This window comes from Echeneis naucrates, chromosome 24, assembly GCF_900963305.1.
Source record: "Echeneis naucrates chromosome 24, fEcheNa1.1, whole genome shotgun sequence".
Lineage (NCBI taxonomy): Eukaryota > Metazoa > Chordata > Actinopteri > Carangiformes > Echeneidae > Echeneis > Echeneis naucrates.
In genome coordinates, this window is record NC_042534.1 from 3,761,835 (window position 1) to 3,783,044 (window position 21,210).

At 43.6% G+C, this 21,210-nt stretch overlaps 1 protein-coding gene across 1 annotated transcript; it reads left to right on the top strand.

Annotated features, from left to right (window-relative positions):
* The first annotated feature begins 4,084 nt into the window (after positions 1-4,084).
* On the top strand, positions 4,085-19,253 carry scara3 (scavenger receptor class A, member 3). Its single transcript, XM_029496763.1, has 12 exons — positions 4,085-4,572; positions 10,903-10,938; positions 11,251-11,295; positions 11,746-11,865; positions 13,717-13,797; positions 14,261-14,379; positions 14,467-14,711; positions 16,003-16,222; positions 16,424-16,512; positions 16,646-16,838; positions 17,208-17,385; positions 17,460-19,253. The coding sequence occupies exons 1-12, from the start codon at positions 4,566-4,568 to the stop codon at positions 17,948-17,950; spliced, it is 1,824 nt and encodes a 607-aa protein (XP_029352623.1). The 5' UTR covers positions 4,085-4,565; the 3' UTR covers positions 17,951-19,253.
* Positions 19,254-21,210: the final 1,957 nt, after the last annotated feature.

The following is a 21,210-nucleotide window of genomic DNA, read 5'->3' on the forward strand; positions in this document are numbered from 1 at the left end:
TTGTAATTTATTGGCAGCAGCTCTCAGAGCTTCTGAGCAAAGAGACAAACATTTGATTCATCCTGAGCGTGACTCAACATTTACTAACTTCGCTCTCATCTGTCACTATCAGCACATTCAGTGAATCACCACATTATATTCTGTTTTAGGGAGCGAGAAAGATTAAGGCAGACACAAATAATAATAATTATTACAACGACAAAAAAGAGTCTGTGATTAAGGGATTAAGCAAACCTTTGGAATGTGATGTTGAATATAACCATAATGGAATAATAAATATTTTTGGGACGGCTGTCAATTATTTTTTTTTTACTGGGCCTTGGATTTATAATCCTGGAGGGGATGCAACAACCACAAAGAAACACAAAAACACCACACAATAAAAATTTGACAGAAAAACAACCACAAGGAGGTGGAGCAGGAACAGCTAATGGATGTATGTAGGTCTATGTAGGGCTACAAAATGTGCAAAACAACCGCAAAAGCATGCAACCCTGTCATGGTTGCATGTGAATCATCTGCTCTTTGTTACAGCATAAATTTTACATACAAACCTTTAAAGCCACTTACTCACACACACTTTGATAGTTTCATTGCTGTAGAGAATTCAAATTCAAATATTTCAATTCATCGTCACGTCTACATTACAGCCACTGTCCTTTCTTAAACATGTAGGATTCTCAATATCTTTGTTGCAATGCTTATTTTTATTTAATAAAGTGATTTTTGTGCATTTTTTCCTCACAGCACAGACTTTGACTTAAGACAAGCGCAGATGTAACTAAAACATTCAGAGTTCTGAGTGAGCTCGGCCAATGAGCTGCACGACTTCGAAGCTCTGACACGGAGGCACCTAAATGCATCACAGCCTCTGAAGAATTACACGCTTTTGTTTTGGGAACAAAACTGCTGGACAATGTCAACAGAAAAATGTTTAAATTACAACTAAAAGACTCACAAACCAGGTTTTATCAACTTTGAAATAAAACTGAAGTCTCTGGTTATCACGGCCATGAAGACTGTTTCATTGTTAAGATCACTGAGAGATCCATCACTTTAGATCCTCCAGTTGTTTTGACGGACAAAAGGCAGCTTGTCCCAACAAGCAGCACTTTCCGTAAGAGGGAGTGAGAAAGCTTTCAGGAATCTAAAACAGTAGGACAAGGATGCTGAACGTGGACATGAACTCACACACACACACACACACACACACACACACAACAGGGCTGTTTGGTAGGTGAGTGAAGCGCCTCTGCAGATGTGAACACAGACGTGCTGTTATTAATGCAAGTCACGGGTACGGATAGCAGTACAATGACAGATTAACAATCATTCCTGATAAATCTAATAGTAGATAGTTTTGTTATTTATCTGGTTGTGTTTCCATCCTTGTAGTTATAATTATCCATCTACGAGACTTTCCTCTTTTCTTTGCTATTGTTAAATGTTTTATTAATCAGATCATCTTTGACCTGTGTTTGTGCCCTCACAATTACAAAAGTACAAAAAAAAAATCTATGATATGTCTGATATCACATGATACATTTATTTTAAAATGACACTGATTTGGTGCATTTAAGGTAAAAAATTAGGCCAGTATCCGACGAAGCACTTTGTTCCATGACAGTGCAGCTCCATGATGTTTCAAACGTGTTCACTTTCATGTCATGACTCTTCAGGAATTTGATTTGCTCCGTCGGTGTAAAAGTCAAATCCAACACTAGATGGCAGGAACCTCATTCTTATCTTTCCCTGTTCATTTTGTTCAGGGCCATCTGCTGACTGAGGGGGTGTCCACAAACCCAAATCACCACAAATCAGCACAAATATGACTGAGTAAATTCCTTTTTGAGCCTGTGAACTCTGTCATGTTCTCATTACTGACAATAATATGACTTTTTAATTGTCCTTTTTTGCTTATAGGCTTTTTTTTTTTTTTTTTTTAGATACACATTTACTTCAGTAAGATGACCAACTTCTCCTTCTCTGGCTGTTACGAAGCACCCAGTGATTTTTTTCTTTGTATTTACTAAAAGCGTAACATGAAATTCTGAATTAATTGCACACATCAGTAATGATAATGATAATGGACATATCCATTATGGCCGTTGTCAGCTGTGACGCAGCATCCCTCATTAAACAGCAAGTTCAAAACACTTGGAAATAATCTGACACTCGATTGATACTCTCCAGATGTCGTGGAGCGGCGTTCATTACATATTATTCTGTCTCTGTCTGTCATTTGTTCCTCCTCACTTGCTGTCTCTGCTTTCGTACACGTGTTTGTTTCACAAGTTTCATCCAGCCAAGATGGATGCTTTTGCAAAACTGCTGGAAAAGTTGCAATCTTTACAGCCTTGTTAGTTTCCCATTAAAGGTCATCCACAAAAAGGGAAATTCCTAAAAGCTCCTGAAAGTAGCTTGTTGTTAATTTTAAGACTTTGTTCCAGTTACTGATATCAATTAGCAACATAAGACCTGAAGCTGCTGGAGCACTACAATGTGTGCCAGCTGAGGTTTTGCAATCTTCTTATGAAAGAAATGAGCCGCTCGGTCGACGGAGCCTGAGTCCTTGTTAGTCAGGTAGGAATGTGCGTGTCTGTTGTGAGCGAGTGCGACTCCAACATGTGCCAAGTGGCTCGAGTTTAGCCGAGTTAGCCAGCTTTTCATCTGAAACCACGCAGCTCTGCAGCCAATCCTCAACGGGTGGCGTTAATTCCCAACATTTCAGCACACACGTGGAAACACAGGGCTCCGACTGAGCCGCTCCGCCGGCCTCTCACGCCAAACGCAGCAATCAACAGATTTAATTGGTCCCATTGGTGGTACGGACCGACCCGGGGGCCGATGGGCCATAGATGAACTTCAAACATTTGGATGATTCTGGTATCAATTTGGGGGAAATTATGTCTCTGCGTGCGTACATGCGACCACGTTGGAATGTGAACTGAGCTGATTAAGGCTGGTGGCTTCATGATCAAAGACCAGCCCGGCAATATCGCTAATTAAATGACTTCTCTGATTCTTTTTTTTTTTTTTTTTTTACAAACTGAAGGCTCAGGGCTGTAACAGCAAGAAGAACGTGCCTTCAAAACTCTTCAGGGGCATCGAAATAAAGCTCAAAAGGGCATTTAGTGCTGCTCTGAAGGAGTCTGGCAGCGCTGAAATGTCCTGGTGACAGTGGAAGAGTAATCGCAGAGAGGAATATCCTTCTCGGTTCTGGAAAATCTTTGTCTAAATAGATTTCCTTAATTGGCCGAGCATTACGTCAGTTCAGTGCTGTCAAGCCCTTCGCCTTCCCCGAAACCACGAGGAGCCGCAGCGGAGATTATTAACGTACCCGGTCCCAATCAGGGAATCATAAGATGTACATCTCAGCAATAAGTCAGCTTCACTGGTATGAATGTGATAAGATGGTCGATCAGAAATGTTTTCTCCCCGTCAGAAGACCCATTAGTTACATCGGTGGTTGGTCAAAGTGTCGCCAACAAAACCAAAGGCAGCTGATTCTTGCCTGTTCAGACGAGGCTCGTGGATGTGAAGAATAAAAATAATAATAAAACCTGCAGACACCTTCAGGTCAGCTGCTGGCTTTAAACAGCTTCGGTGAGAGAATGGAGGTCTGTTTGTCTCAGGATAGACGATGGGTGGATGGATACAACCTCTGCGTATCTAACTGTCTGCAGACAGGACCGGCGTATATTCTGAGTTACACCTGCTGTCAGTGTGAGCCGCTGGTAGCTGGGGTTAGTGGGAGCGAGCTCAGGAGACTGCCGGCCGGTGCCAGAGAGGGATTATGGCGTTGACATTTGTGTGCGTAGGTGTGTGTTGGAAGGGCATATTTTGTCGTCTCGCAGGCCAAGGCCACGGATATCCAAGGTGCTCACTCCGCAGTGTTCCAACATTTGTTAGCAATTAGCCTCCGCCACAAAACCAACTCAACAAAACACAGACCCCTCGCTCCCTCCCTCTCTCTTTCTGTTTCATCCTGTCCCTTTTCCAGTCCCTCCCTCCTTTTCCAGTTTCTTTGTTCCCCCTCCCATCTCTCTCACTCTGCTCTGCTCTTTCTTTCTTGCCACTCTTCCTCCCTCCCTCCCTAAAGTTGCAAATGGTTTCTGTCTGAGGGGTTTTCAGTTTTCTCAGGCTCTGGATGGGAGCGGGATGATGCCAGACTGCTGCAGGCAAACACACACGTTCCAAGCTTTGTCCCGTTTGCTGTGGCACTGTTAGACTTAGCACAACACTTGTAATAATCTGTGCATGCTTCTGCTCATATGGGCTGACATCCTGAGGCGTTCCTCTCCACTTTTAAACCTGTGGAAGTCATTTTGGGACTTTCTTTTCTTTTCTTGGGAAAAGTTTGGAGACAAATGGAAAATGCCTCAGGAGTGATTTTGCTGGCGGTTGGAAGGTAACTTTCTGACCACTTTTTGCACTCCCTGGACATTTGCCTTGTGGGGGGAAAAGAGTGAAGACTGCAGCATCACCTTCGTCAAGCTGACCTTCACCAAAGCTGGGAAAGTTTTTCGTTTTGTTTTGTTTTTGACACTCTTGAGCTGGGAATCATGAAAGGTGGGGCAATTTTTCTGATTTCTTTTGTGTTATTTCTGAAAAAGCAACTACTACTACTACTAATTTCCTTCGTCCTGCTATCTCCTAATCAAAAAAACAGAACATATCTCATCAATAACAGAAAATACAGGAGGTGGCATGCAGGCAGGCACCTGCGCAGGGCACAGCAAGCACATGTGTTTCTCATCTGCGGATCCTGAGAAAGTGTCGGCTTGTTGGTCTTGGACGCGAGACTTTGATCAGTCAGCTTTAAGTGTCGATGTGTGTGTGAGTGCGTGCCCTGTTTCATAAAACATAAAATGTTCCCTCGCCCTGCCGACCTGCTGCAGATGGACTTAATACCCATTTAAAAAGAGGCAGAGTGAAAACACAGCATGTGAATTTGAGCACTTTTCACAACATGAGAGCTGCCCGTGGCTTTGAACTGACTCGAACATGTTTCCCGGACTTACAGTGGGAGACGTGAAGGGCTGAGAGAGGAAGCTCATGTGGATTAACAGCTTGGGAAGATGTTGTCGTATTTATTAGCAGCAATTTGCTTATGAGGGATTTTTACCTGTATGGTGTTTACCGTTATTGCTTCAAAATCGAAATAATATCTGATCTGCTTCTGTCTGTCTCATTTTTATTGATCATTAACGAAACCTCTTTCCTCAGGAGCTATTGTTGAGGTTGGCACACTCTGCCAATGTTGCACGAGATCGCATTACGTTCACCAAATTAATCATCCGCTCATCCACACATCCAAATATAATGACATCACACTTTTCCTATTACAACATTAACTCGTGCTACAATGCAATGCAAGAGCTTAACTTTCGGCTCAGCTTTAAGCATCATCAAGCTGAAATTTCAAAATGAAGATGTAAAGAAGAAAAAAAGCCATTTCAAACCCTTTTCTGAAGTTTGCTCAGCTACCTGTCTCGTCTCAATGTTAGTTGTTGCCATAAAACCAGAAGTCAGTTTTGTCTCACACTGAGAAAGTTTGACTGCTTTCTCAGGATACTACTGCTTTTAAATTCATTTTACTCACTGAAAAATAAAATAATTCCTCGACAAGCCACGGAGTTTTATTATTGGAAACCAAACGGCAGTTTCTGGTCAAACTGATGTCACAAATCGTTCATGTGACAAATCGCTGGTTACTTTGGTGCTCTCTCTCTCTCTGCTCTTTCTGAGATGAATGAAGCTGCCGCGAGCCGCAGGACGACACAGTGAGTTAACTCCCAGAATGTACACAGTGCAGGAGGTCTGTCGATGTGGTTTCCAGTCTTGCTGAGAAACCATTCCAGCCCAGCCCAACCAGAACAAAACATGCTGCCTCATACATTCCTGCCGGGGCTGGTGAAGGAGTAGGAGGCAGGTGTATGGTTGGCAGGGGACAAGGAAAGAATGAGTGAAGGTGAAAAGACCAAAACAAGAGACTGAATCTCTGCATGTCGATGAAATTTAGAAGAGTTTTCAGACAATCTAAGGCCACGGAAGGCTTTAGCAAAGTCGTAACTACAGCAGTTCGATCATTTAGATCAACACGTTTGTGCTGAAAAAAATAACAGGAAGCCTTCAAATAAAGCGTTAGAGGAGACGGCCCACACCCTTCGGCCTCACAGTCCTGTAAACCCAATCAGGACTTTCCTTCTCTGTCTCAGCCTGGCTGTCCAAAGTGGTTCTGTCCAGAGAAAACATGATACGTTTGTGGGATCGTGACTCTGAAAAGATCCCGTTTCACTGCCGAACCACATTAAACGAGCGTTCACCCGTAATGGCTCGTCTTTCACAGCAGCAGCACATACCGGGCCGAAGAGAGTCGGTGACCTCCGACTCCTGCTTTTCATTCGTGCTTGGATCTGGTGGAGAAGGACTTTCTGTTTACGAGGGCATCCCATCTTGGAGCCACCTGGTGAGGTTAGAGGAAACTCGAGGCGTGTTACTCACTGAAGATGACACACAAAGTGTAGTCCGGAATGAGAATGAAGAGAGGGAGAGGTCGGGGAATCTGGTTTGGAAAGTCTAAACACCCCCTCCCCTCCGGAAAGACACAACCACAAACATAAAGTGGCACTGATGGTTAGCTGCCTGGCACTGTGTTTCAAACCTCCAGAGCCCTGATGGATGGAGGGAGGGCTGATTGACTCCATGTGGTCGAAAAACAAACATCCTGATATTTACTGTATTTATTTTCCTTTACTGCGGACAGTTTATCTTCCCTGGGCCGTAACCCTGTGTTTAATGCTTTACATCCTCAAAAGGCAGAAATAAATGGTGAAACTGGTGCCGGGCCGCTCTGCATTGAGGGAGCTGAAGGGGACGGAGGATTTGGTGAACGTGGCGAACAGCAGTCAGGAAAAGGTTGAATGAAATTACAAAGGTCTGTACTACACGTAGCAGTTAGCCAAGTTGTTCACTTCAGGGAAAATGTTAGTACTCGTTTGCTGCCACACTCGGATCCAAACAGGAGGAAATCTTCTATTGCTGATGCGCTGGTTTAAATGTAAATCCGCTGTCTAAGGAAGAGATTTCCTACTTTCCCGACACGATGGCCATAACAGAACTGGCTTTCTTGTTGTGGGAGAACTTGACTTTTTGGGATAAAAGTGAAAGCCAGTGTCAGACCTGTTCAAAAGAGCAGATTAAAGGTCGAGATATTTGAATAAAACACTCAACAATCACGTATGCAGCATGGTGACGTGCGTGCAGCCTCCTTATTTCTTATTAGTGTTTAATTTGACACAGGCGAGAGCGTGCACTGATAAAAATCCAAACAAAAGAGAGCAGCCGTGTCTTTTCAGTCCAGTAACTCTGACCTGAGCAGATTTGGCCGCTCCTTTCCAATTAGTTACCAAACAAAAGGAGCAGTTGTCAAAACAAGATTTAACAGCTGAAAGATCCAGCTCGTCTAAAAGAGTTTTCCTGGCTGATTACGACAATATTTCTCTGGCATTATTCTGCTTTTATTGGATTATTAACTGATCATCATTGTAAAAACTGTTGGAAATGTTTGGTTTTGTAAGCCCTCTCCTCCATTCGACACCTGCCCGTGCCACAAATTTTGCTCCTTACAGTTAAGTGGACTGCGTGCATTCAAACTAAAACCAACCTTTGTCCTCCATCTGGATACAGAACAACAAGACTCCTGGTCTGGAGTTGTGCGTTTACAGGACGAGGACATGACTAAACCTATAGACCTATAAAATCAGTCCAGCTTTTTACTTTTCCTCAGCTAAGTTCACATCATAAGAAATCTGTGTTTGCAGAGCAGAGGTTCCTTTAACGTGGTGAGGCGGAAAGTTGGGGTCGGGGGGTGGTGGTGGTGGTGGTGGGGGGGGTGTAGTGCATCTGACATTCTTGCTCAGGGTTCGTTTCCCATCACAGATCTCTAATTAATTGCTTTTGCATCGACTGTGACCACAAGCTTTCCCCGATCCTAACCGCGTGTTTGCCCGGCCTTAACGATACCCGAAACACGAGCTATTAATCCTGTTTGGTGTTTGGATCCAGACTGGCAGGCTGGCTTCAGTTTGAGCATCTGTCACAAATTGAAGCTTATTCATGGTGGGGTTTTTTTGCTGTTGTTGTTGGTTTTGTTTTGTTTTTTTTTTTTTCTTGGTTTTAAATGATCTGCTAAACACCTCGTGAACGGTTTATGATGATGCCGATGTCTAATCGGAGATAAAATGACGTGCCGAACCGTCTAACTCACCAATTTGCTTTACTTAAATTCACAAACAAAGTCAAACCAAAAACAACAACAAGTTTACCTGCTGATTCAGACTAAACAGATGCATATTTAGTGGCTCCACTCGGTTGTGCCATGACCTGACTGTGTAGGTATGACCTGGTGGGGCTGTGTCACATCGACTCATTACTCCTGCACATTTGTGTGTGTGTGTGTGAGGTCAACTTCCTCTCTAACGAGACAGACCTGAGGGTTTTTTCCACAGAGCGCAGGAGAGACAGCGGAGAAACGAGCAGCAAGGGAAGAGAAGAAGTATAATCAAAGAGCCAATGGATATTTGAGGGGGAGATATTGGTTGTGATATTTTTGGAATTTCCTCTCTGAAATGTCTGAATCTGATCGTGTCACAAGAGTCCAAAAAAAAAAAAAAAGACACAAACTCAGTTTTCCCACAGAAACGGGGTGGTAATCAGGGTGGGACAACTGAGAGACGGAAAAACAGCCTGTTGAGGTTTGATTTTGTTACTCTGCCTTTTCTATATGTCATTCTGCTCTTTGAAAACACAACAGTTTGGTCTGCTCCGCCTTTAAAGCAGCAGGGAAACAAACTCTTGGGGCAGCAGAACAAAAGATAAAAAAAAAAAAAAAAACAACTTTTACAAAAGTTGCTTGAAAATTTAATAAACAAAAGTCTTTTTTTTTTGAGGGCGGGGGGGGGGGCTGTGAGCAAACTTGAATTCAGTATTTAGTCTGCTTTTAGCTGCGTGTTCACCCACTAATCGCCCCACGATGTTCACTGGCATCGTTTGAAATTCGTCCATCCATGGTTTGTTGTGTGCAGTGGATTTATCTGAACTTGTCCAGCTGCTCTAAACAAGCTAAATGGGTTAAAGTTGCACTAAACAGTGATGAAAGCTGAAGTGCTCTGCAGAGCTGAAGGGAGACGGCTGAGTTGAACCATTTTATCGACTGTCAACACAAAAAACGCACCTTAGCACAGATCAACATTTCAGAGAAGCAAAAAAACTTGAATTCACAGGTTCTAGTTGGGTGTGTAAGGTCAGAAATTACAGTTTTTCTTCTCCGTTATTAACATTACGATGTCTTACGTGTCTAGAGGAGGTTTTCTTTGCGACGTCGAGCACGGTGTTGTTATACTCTCTCTCTTGTGTCGTGGCTGTATTTTAGTTTATTTTTTGCCGATAACTGCCTCCACCTCTCCTTCCTCCATCATTATGTCAGCCACTGACTCATGTAAACATTCCCCTCACAGCAGCGTCTGCAAGGCAGCTGTACTTTGATATCTTAAACAGCATTTTGCTAACATTGTTTTTGGAATTACAATGTCTTTATTTGGTTCGAGCCAAATAATAAACAAAAAGCTCACTTGTTAAAACCAAACCCTTCTTATCGGTCACCATCGCGCTACGTGTGCACTGTTATTTGCTTCAGTGAGTCAAGGTTTGAATTACACACCTGAACATACATGTTCAGTTGTGTTGCTGACTCACACACTTTGTGTAGAATTGCTACAACGCATTTTCCCTGTTTGTGTTGAGCTGATTATGCGGCTAAACCGCTGCAGACGTTTTGGTTTCAGAAAGGAACCTGGAATAGAGCAAAAATTAAAATCTTCTTACAACTCGAAATCCACGTTCACAGTTTCAACAGATACGGAAAACGCACTAAAGACAGACAGCAAAAGCGGTTTTATAATCCTGCTCATTGGCATTTTGCAGCGCCAACACTCTGTTGCATTAACGGAGAAACAGATGTGAGTTTGGTGCTCAGCCACAGTTGAGTCCAACAAAAGGTGGAAAAGGACGTCAGAAGGTTGAAGCATCTTTACCAAAGTCAAACCGGAGATGTTTGTTGGACTATTCCTTTAAATTCCACCACATCTATCTGGAGTCAGCCAAAACACTTTCCACATTTTCCACAATCGCAGGAATTCAGCGCAAAGTTGAGCAAGTACAGCCGCAAAGGCAAAAGTGTCTGCGTCCGTTACGTCGCACAGCTTTTTGCTTCAAGGCTGAAAAGACGCCAGGCCGCATTTCAACTGTCTGTCTTCGGCTTGTCACCAACCTGCCAAACTTCCTCTTTCCCCGCGCCGGGCTGAGACTCCCAGAGCTTTTATTTCACAAAACACCTCCCCTGCAGTCCCGCCGAGCGTTTCCATTTCCCCGTCCCTCAGGTGTGGTGTTGTATAAAGCCACTTAGAAAAACATGACGCTGAATGCATTCTGGGCCTTTAAAATAAATCACGAAGCCCTCTGCTTTTCAGTCACGCTTACTGGGACCTTTTTTTTTTCTTTTTTTTTTTTTTTTCCCCAGCTCGTGTGTGTTGGCGACCTCCTTGGACACACAAATCACACACAAATACTCCCCACTAGAAGCAGCACAAAACAAAACAAAACAAAACCAACAACTGCGGGGCTGTTTCTCCTGAAGAGGAGGATCGGCTCAGAGAAAACATTCAAGTGGAACAAAAACAGGCATTTTTTGTTGTGTTTTTCTGAGATAGCAGCCTCATACTGAACACATTGGGGGGGGCAGCTGGTTCCTATGATTAATGACAGGAGGGATAAAAGTTGTCGGTTGTTTCTCGTATTGTACGTCTTCTTTCTTTTTATTTCTTTTTTTTTTTTTGGCAGATAACTATGGTGGATACGAGAACCAGCTTTTCAAAGGTAACGACCACGTTCACATCAACCAGCTCATCATACATGATTGTCACTCAATATTGTCTGTGCGTGTTGAATCTCCGCAACCTTCCTTTCACAACATTTTTATCCAGTAATCCACAAAACACTCTCAATGCCAAAGTGCCTTCAAACCCAACACATTAAATCATTAAATCATTAAATCATTCATGCCACGGTAGCCCACCCAAAGCTGATTAAATCCATATCACCTCGACCAAGAGAACGATTTATGATACTTTGAATTGACAGCTTCAACAAGTCCAGTTTGTGTGTCATCTATCATTTTCTTGTTTCCAGATGAGGACTTCACCGGAGAGGAAGAGGAAATTCCTTCATTTAGAGGTGAAGGCCACATGCACATGCACACAACTCATTTTGTATCAACGGTGACATGGTATGTACACACCCTTTGCACGTTCTTCTTATCTTCAAAGATTTGTCCAAAGACAAACATGTTAGCGGTCGAATGATCCAAGAACATAAAGAAACATTCACCTAAATGTGGTGTTGTTAATAATAAAGAAAATGACGAATGTGGCTTTAAACCTAACATCCAAAAAAAAAAAGAAAAAAAAAAAAGAAAAGTGGTTTACTGTCAAAGTGAAGTGGTGTGTTTATTATATTATTAAATCACTGCTGTTTGGCTAAAGGTGGAAAAGGCCCTAAACAGCTGAAGCAACAGAAGAAGGGCCACGTGTACCCATCTACTCCTTTTTATTAAGGCTCTAGTTCATTGATCAGTGAGGCACACACTGTGAAACACGTGTTAATATGCGCTCCCTGTGTTTGCAGGGCGAACCAGAGGCGGCTGTGTGAGGTGCCAGCAGAGTCACTCTCTGCAGCTGGCTGTCAAAGTCCTGTATGGATTTGTTGTGTTCCTCATCATCACAGTGGCCGTGCTGGCGTCACTTGGTGAGCTCATTTTTTCACTTCCCAGCCTCTAATATAATAACTGCCACAGATGTTCCAGCAATCATCACAAAGGAGCTGCACTTTCCAGGATGTTACCTTGAAAAGAGTCCAAGAGAAATCACACTCTGCTCTGAACGCTTGTGTGCCCATTAACTCCCACAGATCCGATGATTGTGTTTCACCTGACAGCTGCTCTGCACCAACAGGCACTTTTCACATTAGCATGAGTTTTTTTAATGGGTTTGGAAAATCATAAATCTGTATCTTTTACTGCCATCCAGGGATCTCAGAGAGTGAGACACACACACACACACGCTTGTATTCAGGTATGCATGTAGAGGAAAGGTGATAAAGTCCGGTTTATTGTAGGCCGCCTGCGAGCTGCACTGGCTGGAAACGTGTAGACGTGCTGTTCATGTTCACTGCAGTTTCTCACATCCAACATTTTGTCAAATCTGTCACCAACCAAATATATATATGGACGCACCTTTTTACCCATAAACACCTTTGTTGGCTCCATTAGTTGGCTCTATTTGACTCTTGTTGGCCATATAAGAGATTTAACTTCTAAATCTAAGCCAACAAACTCGACCGTCTGAGGCTCGTGTGTTGGTAAATCAGCTTTCAGTAACTCTGACTTTCGTATTTACTCACTCTTGTAAACATTGTCTGGATTTGGAAATGAACCACATTGCGGAGGCACCATGATCCCCAGCTGGATTATGTTCAGTGGCAACGTTTTTCAAGCCAATTAAGCGCTACATTTAGTTGCAGGAGGTAATTGCAATTCCCGGACGTGGTTGGAAAAACAAAAGATGGTAGTTTTGTCTAAATGTAAATAAAGACAATTGTGTCAGAGTTGAAATTGAACCAAACACAAATCAACTGCAAAGCATTTATGAACCGACATCATTTATAAACACACCGCTTTACTGCGCCTTTCCTCATGCTCCAACCTTACATTGAAACAGCACTTCTCGCATGTTTTTCTCAAATTGGAGCACAGCTGCTCGACACCAAAGCACCGAAAACCTCAGTATCAACAGCAAAAATATTGAACTTGGCTGCAGCAGCTAACTGTGCATGCGCTCAGGGAAAAACACAAATCTCTGATTCTCCATTCTCCGCTGAACATCTGTTTTACAACAAACATGTTCTTCTGCTCAGATCTGGGAGATAACAAGCCACTGAAGTGACTTATGTCTCAGCTCTTTGCGTCACAGTATTCATACAGTACTGCTGGTTTTCAAAGTGATTGTAGCGTTTTATGAAATCCTGCTGAAGCTTTCTTTACACCAGAAGCATGTTCAGTGTCACTGTCACAGCAGCTAATCCAGCAGAGCAGGAGTTCCTGCAGAAAGCATGTGGAAGTATTTTTATATGCAAACACGCTGTGACCAGCATTAGTCTCCTGAGTCACGCTGAAAAAGGCTGAAAACACGCATTGTGCAAACTCACACACGCTAAATTGTTGTTGCTCTCTGGGGAAATATGTCGGGAGAGCAGGACATAGGCAGGACCGCCATTCATCAGTATTTATTAGCTAATGAAAACTTGATGTGTTTTGTTATTGGGGCTTACGTTACAATTTCCTGTTTTGACTTCTTTAAATACTTCCTATTTCCTGTCAACAACTCGGTGCTGCCGATGTTAATTATAGCAGAAACATTCAGGGCCATCTTCCAGGTGTTTACATTCCCCCCATCCCTGATGTTTTTCTATCAGGGTTCAGTCGGCTGGAACACGTTCAGCAGAGTATTCATCTCATTCCTTCACTGAAACACGACGCCTGATTTATCCAAAATGATTAACACAATGTTTTAACTTTATCGCACATCGCTGTGTTTCCAGTGTTCAGGAAGGTTGACAGTCTGTCCAATGAGGAATCCGTTTACCACAAGAAGATCACCAGAGTCGAACAAGGAATAGATGGTAAAGCAGCCGCTTTGACGTGCAAACAGTTTACATTTCATATGATGTCCACAATTTTGAAGAATAAAACTGGAGATGAGGACGTAGGCAATAAAAAGACATCTAAAGGCAACAAAAAGGGACCCTTGTGTAATAACTTCAATACTTTGATGAAATGAAATGAAAAATTATATTTATATTTATATTCTTGCATAATTTGAAAAGAAAAAAGTTATTATTCTTGATTCCTTTATCGCATCAAATGAGCGTAAAAACTGTTGTTTTCTGTGAAAGATGGCCAAAAAATACTTCGCTCAGCAGTTTATTCTTGACCATAATTATTTCACTGCGAGCTACACTGGGGAGTTATTCTGAAGCCAAATGAACTTTCTTACCCCCAAAACTTTTTAAGGAGAGGCCAAGGAAAGCTGAAAGCTTTGATATTTAACATCCACTGTTTTACCATCTCTCCTCTGTCTCACAGACCTGAGCTCCAGCTCCAACTGTTCAGGATGTCTGGATGTGACTCTGTACACCGAAGACATCCGCAGGCTGAAGACAGAGTTCGAAGACATCCAGAGAATGATACTGGTTCAAGAGCAGGTACGGTGGATCACAAGCTCTGAGAGACGGATGGCGTCAACCAACGGTCCGCTAGAACGCAATTCATTTATGTCATCGTGCCTCCAGGTCCTGGACCAGGCGTCCCAGGCCCAGGCCACCCTCAAGGCCACCAGCAGCCGGCTGATGCGCGACATGCAAAACCACCTCATGTCGATCAAACTTCTTAATCAGTCCCTGGAGAGATACATGGATCGGGTGGAGGGCTGGAAGGACGTGATCGAGGAAACCGAGGAGAAGATGAAGACTCTGACAGAGGATCAGTACGACATTAAAGCCACGGCACAGCAAGTTAACACAACAGTGGCTCTCAGGTGAATGAGAGGCGGGTGGGGGGGTTAAAAATATAGATATCCACTGAATGTTGGATTCATTTTCACACAGAAAGTGCATCTCAAATCTCTTTCCAAATAGAACAGATCTAAAGTTCAACAATTCCCACTAAGAGGAAACAATTTGGCAGCAGAACAGCTTGAGAGGCAGAAACCTCGGGCAGAATCAAACTCTGGGTGGGCGACCATCTGCATCGACTGGACGGGTTGGAAAAAGGGAGAGAAGAGCACGAGAGGGAGATCATGTGCAAAAACAGGAACATATAATAATACAGGAAAATAAAAGCTGGTAATCGTGTTAGCAGCAGGTGTTGAGCAGGAGCACGTGGCAGAAGAGAGAGGAACCTGGAACGGATTACCTGAAGTCATAATCCAAATCCAAATCCAAACCCTTTTCCAATCATCAATCCACTTAAAGTAACTTCTATCAGCCCAGTCTGACAGGCCAAACGGATTATTATCATTTCTCATCGGCCGCATCGCCACAACGTTAACGCTGAGGGAACCGGCTCAGCGGGAACTTAATCAATAGATGACAGCAGGCGAGACGCCAGTCTAATGGCCAAAAGTGTACTGTTATTTTACAATCCTCATATGCAAGCCATTATGTATGAAAGCAAGTACAGGGTGGGAAAAAAAGAACAACAACTGGGATTTCCTGTTCAAAAAAGGCCCAGCTGGGGCTCAGTTGCAGGACTCAATGCTGATTTAAACCGAAAAATTAAACGAGTGGTATCTTTTGCAATGTGTACATGATTAAGTAACAAGAAAAACACACCCTTCCATTATTATTTGCTTTTAATGGCAGAGGGCACGTCAGTGAGATATTCAAGTATTTTTCAGCAAACGTTTATTAGCTGAGCCTGAATGGTTTGTAAAAGAAAAACAGTTCCACACAACAATGTCCAGGTGATGCTGCTGACACTGCCTTTGTTAAGAGCTGAAGAAAATAAGATTTTGACATACAGCGGACACTAGATGAAAATTCAAAGTGTCTTACATGTGATTAGAATTCAGTCTGAAGGGCAGAAGACAGTTGGTACCAAATTATGGTAATTGTTGCAACATTTCACTGAAAACCCAAAATGCCAAATTGTTTTTGGTGCTAAAAGAAATTTCAGAACATCACAAAAGTGCCCAAAATTACAAAGAAATCGTAAGCACGGTCTGCAGCAGACCGACGGACTGAGCCAGGTCACCGTACCATGACTGAAAAAAAGCAGAACGATGTGAACACAAATGAACCTTTGGCTTGTTTCCCCCTGCTCTTTAGTACGATGTGGATTGACGCCCTGCAGAGGAAAGCTGATGAGGAGACTCTGGTCCTGCAGAGGTTGACCAGCGACTGGCAGAACTACAGCCGAGTCCTAAGTGCTATCAAATCCAACGCGAGCAGCACGGCTCAAACTGTGCGCTTCCTCCAAAACAACATCGTAGCAGATCACCAGAGGATTGCCATGTCCACCGAGGTGTACTACGACCTCACTCAGCAGGTGCGTTTGCCAAGTTCATTATTATGAAAAATGCTGAATGAAAACGAAAATTAGGGTTGTTTGACTGATATCACATGTTATTAGACACGTAGCATGATCAAAGTTAACTGAGGAGTCGTGGATCGGCTCAAAGACTGGTTAACACATCTCACCGAGTTTCCTCTTCGTAAAAACCACAACACGAGTCTGCATGTCCTGCAGGTGATGAACCTCCAGATGCAGCTCGACAACGTCACGTCTTTCATGGATGAGCACGAGGAGAACATGCATGACCTTCACTACCACTCCAGGTAACCGTTAAAGAACAGTCATCTGATTTACAGAAAAACAGGAGGGGACCAGCATTTTGTCCTCATACTGGAGGTTAGTCCTCAAAAAGAGTACAACACTCACGCTGTGGCCGTCCCCATCGGTCATCTTCAGGTACTACGAGAACCGCACGGGGGAACGTTTCTCCGCCTTGGATGGCCGTCTGAACTCCATCGAGATGGAGATCGACACCGTCTCCTCCAGCATCAACGCCACCGTCAGCCACGTTCAGAGCATGTACAAATACATCAACATCGAGAGCTCATCCTGCCAGAGTCGCATGGGCAGACACACAGAAGACCTACAGGTGGGGAACAAACAAGAGCAACAATAACTTCATGAAAGGCAGATTAGAGCTGTAGTTCTTCATAAGAACACATTTTTACCAACCAAAGCAGCCAACTCACCTCTGCGTCTGTCTGGGCTCCCAATGTGATGGCATCTGCTGTAAAGTGCCTTATTACACCACTGGGTTGATTCTTTCATTTGTATCCTATTAAAACAGCAGCTGAACATCTTGTTTTTGTTTTCTTCCGGTGTTCTCCAGGCTGTGTTTGTACAGCATGACATCACTGTTGGGTGTTGTCGCTGGCACAGTAATGGATATTTCTGACTTACGCCTCGAAACAACAGCAAAGCCTTCTCACGTCACCATCTCTTCTTTGTGTCCTCTCAGAACCTGAACAACACAGTCCTGTTACTCCTCAACTTAGCCGACACGCTGAGGCAGCGGAATATGTTGTTAAATGTGCGACTCGATGTGGATGTCAGGAACTTGTCCATGGTGATGGAGGAGCTGAAGCTTGTAGACGTTCACCATACGCAGCTCATTAAGAACTTCACTATACTAAAAGGTTGTGCGGATATATTAAAGATAAAATCTGACTGTGTGCTCATTCACCTGAACCTTGCTCTCTTTTGCCAACAGGTGCTCCTGGACCTCCAGGGCCGAAAGGGAACCGAGGTGAAACTGGTCCAAAGGGGCCTTTGGGGCTCACTGGGAACAAAGGTGACCGCGGCCCTATAGGGAGCCGTGGATCTGCTGGAGAGAAGGGGTCTGTTGGGCCCAAAGGGGCACCAGGTGAACGAGGCCCCAACGGCAATAGAGGGGTAGTCGGGGTCAAAGGAGCCAAAGGGTCTCTTGGCAATCCAGGACTCCGGGGTGAGATGGGCCAGAAAGGAGATACAGGACTCCCTGGTAAAGACGGAGTGCCGGGACCTGCAGGGCCTCCAGGGTTCCAGGGTCAGCCAGGATATCCGGGCACCATTGGACCAATAGGACCAAGGGGAAAACCAGGGCCACCAGGGCCACCTGGACCACCAGGGATCCCTGGGCCTCCAGGGCTTCCGTACAACCATGGCCAAGTCAGGATCACCCAGCAACCCCCGATGGCTGCTACTGGGTCCAAGAGACAATAGAGAGCTGGCTGGAAACAAAGACCAGAGCTGATCAGTCCAGCGCTGAGAAGCTCAAGATTCATAGTCTGATACGAACTGAAGTCTTCCATTGTGACTGGACGCACAATAGTTCATGTATGGGATTGTCTAAGACAGCGGAGAACTCTACAAACCAACTGGAGATGATTGAGAGACGATGAGGCCACAAGAAATGAACCAAGAAAAGGTTGAAAATTTTCAGCCACAGACTGAAGAGCTGCTGAGCAGAGAGGAGTGAGAGTATTACAAGCTGACAACTGACTTTTGTGTTCTTCATACAACGCATGGATCTTATACTGTAACTAATGTTATTGTGTCGCTCTTCTATTAGACCCAAATCCAACAGACTTTCCCACCTGTTAGTCCACGTACAGGTAACAAAGTTCAGCATGAGTCTGCACAAGAAACTCACCGTGGATGATGAGATTAGTAGGAAGAAAAACAAATCCACTATTGAATTACTAACTGTTGCCTTGATGAATGTACTGGTAGAGAAGAATGTGTTTGAGTTTGTCGTTGTGGATCTTAACCACAGATTTGGATCAAAGTGGTGCTTTCCCATGCAGACTCCTCAAAGGTTGATATTCCCATGCACTGCTATCTGGGGACAGAAAATAAAAAGTTTATACAAGGATACATCTGTTTTTTGGTGGATAGCACTTTATTGGTTCTTCAAGTGTAAAAATTAAGGTCAATTGGCTTTAATTTTCTTTTTCAGAGCGGGTTCTCTGAAGACCCTTTTCTTCAACATGAGGCAGAAGAAAGAAATATCTGAGTTTGACAAACTAAAGTAGAAAAATTGACCTTGGACACGGAGCCAGGAAGCACTTAGCCTATCTTAGCATAAACACTGGAAGTGAGGGTTAGCCTGGCTCTGCTGAAATCTCATTTCTTGATATCTTGATAGAGTAGATGTATTTTTAATCAGACTGAGCCGGGCTTGTTCCAGTTTTTATGCTAAGCTAAGCTATGATAAGCTAATAGCCTCCAATCTAGCTCAATACTTTGTTCACTAAAATGAGCGTGATATCAAAATGTTGAACTATTGTAGCATTTTTCCAGCACCATTTAGACACCCCCATGTTTAAACATTCAGTGATAGCAGCAGCAGAGAAATTAGTTTTGACGGTGTTTAGGTCTTATAACACACATAAACAATCATTATAGCTCATTAAAAAAAAAAAAAGCTTTTCTGAAATGGAAACATTATTTTTGTAAACCTATGTGTTGTGATGAAATGCGACTGGCTTGCATCAAACTTCAATAAATTTGTTTTTGAAAAGTCTCCATCTTGTCAGTGTCCTACTGTACCAAAGCAGATTGCTGTTTTGGCCCTGTGGAGAAAAAGGGAGCGGTTTTTTATCATTAATTCAAAACACATGTCAACCCCTCCCATTACATTTTTGAGGTTTCTAACCACTGACTCAAAGATATTCGATTGTCTAGATTTGCCCTTTTGCTTTAATAGAAGCACTCCACCAAAAATGTGGGCCGTAATTTACATTTTGTGGTTGATAGTGGACTATAGGAAAGTATAGGGCACGCAAAAATGAATACTGAGAGTCACGGCTTAATGAAAATCACCATCTGTGAAATGAATATGTGACACAGACGTGAGCAGATGGGTTGGTGCGTGAAACAGCTGACCTCTGTGCTGCAGGTTGTGGCGACAGCCCAGATCTCCTGCTGAGTGGTACTTTTGCAGCACTTTCTCTCTTACTTGGGGCTGGAACATAACAGGCCTTGTGGGATGTTAGAAACCTGATCTCCAACAAAAACTTCCTTCAGGAATCCACCCAAAATCCCTGATTCCTTGAGTCTTCATGGCTGCTGGTTATAAGTATGGAACATTTGTTCTAAATCACTGGCTGTTTTCACCTCGGTGCCCTGAAACTAACATCACCGCTGTTTCTGATCTATGGAGCGAGAAAATAACGCGGCCTCCCATATGTCAGATTTACTTGTTGCGTATTTGGCCTTTTTAGTCTTCCGTCAGTCTGACCGGCACAGTTTGTCTGCATTTGTCTTGCGGGACCTCCAGCAGACAAATATTTCCACATGTGGAGCCATAAATCACCAGGACTGCTGTTAAATGGTTGGAGGGCACAGTACCACAGATGTCACCACATCACACAAACAGAAACACAGAAAGAAAATAACAGAAGGGGTGAAAAGGAAAAGGGACCAAATGTACCTATGGCCTGGGGGGGGGGGGGGGGGGGGGGGGTCAGTCCATATCCATCCAACCTGTCTATGCACATGGATGCATAACGATGAAGCAGCCTCTAAACACACAACCATGAAAGATTAAAGACAGGAGGAACCCTTCGAGTACTTTTACTGGAAGCAACTCTAAAACGGTCTAACTGCAGATATCTGTTGACCATTTTTATTCTTCTCTCCACGTTTATTTTTTCTCTTTTATGCCGTTAGTCGGACTCCACAGGCTTCACTGTGTAATACCATCGTTTGACTTCCTTCTTTACTCCCATCATAGTTGCTCCAGCTGCTACAAGGCTTTGTCACTTGAACTCAAACAGATGTTGTTTTGAGACATTTCCTTCTTGGGAGGACAGTCTCTAACGCGGATCCGTGTCTTCTGGATGAAACCTTAAACTACAGAAGCTTTACCACGACAGTGAAATTAAATTTTAGTTTGGCTAATCCCACTGACCCAGAATGAGGCAGAGCAAAAGACACAGAAACCATCTCTTCAGTCAATCCCTCAGCCTTTACCAGCCTCAGCACCATCTAGACTGAGAAGCAGTTTATCTTTCACATTGTCAGTCGGCCACAAGTGAACTGAAGTTAACTTGAGAAATGTGGGAAAAGGGGCAGGGGACAGAGGCCTGTTTAAACTGGCAGGAATCACTCATTAATTTTGGTTTGCCCTGTACACCGCATGCTTACTTGCAAAGGTACATTTGAGAACTTTAATATTGTCAGAGGTCACCGGAGGGGGATTTTTGGAAGAGCTTAATTATTGTTTTTCTACATATTATAGTAGCTCTGTATCTCTAATCCTAGACTCCTGTAAACATACTGCCTCGACAAGAAAAACCACCACAAATGTTCGTCAGGAGTTGAGGGATGAAAACCTTCTTTGGTGAGTGAGAATAACAGAACCGTCTTTGCTTTGCACCCTCAAGTTCATAATTTTACGTCCGAGGCGCAGCTCATTGCTACGCTAAAGGAAGTGTGAAGTGCGGGGAGGGAGGGGCGTGCTGAGGCTGTGGTGAAAA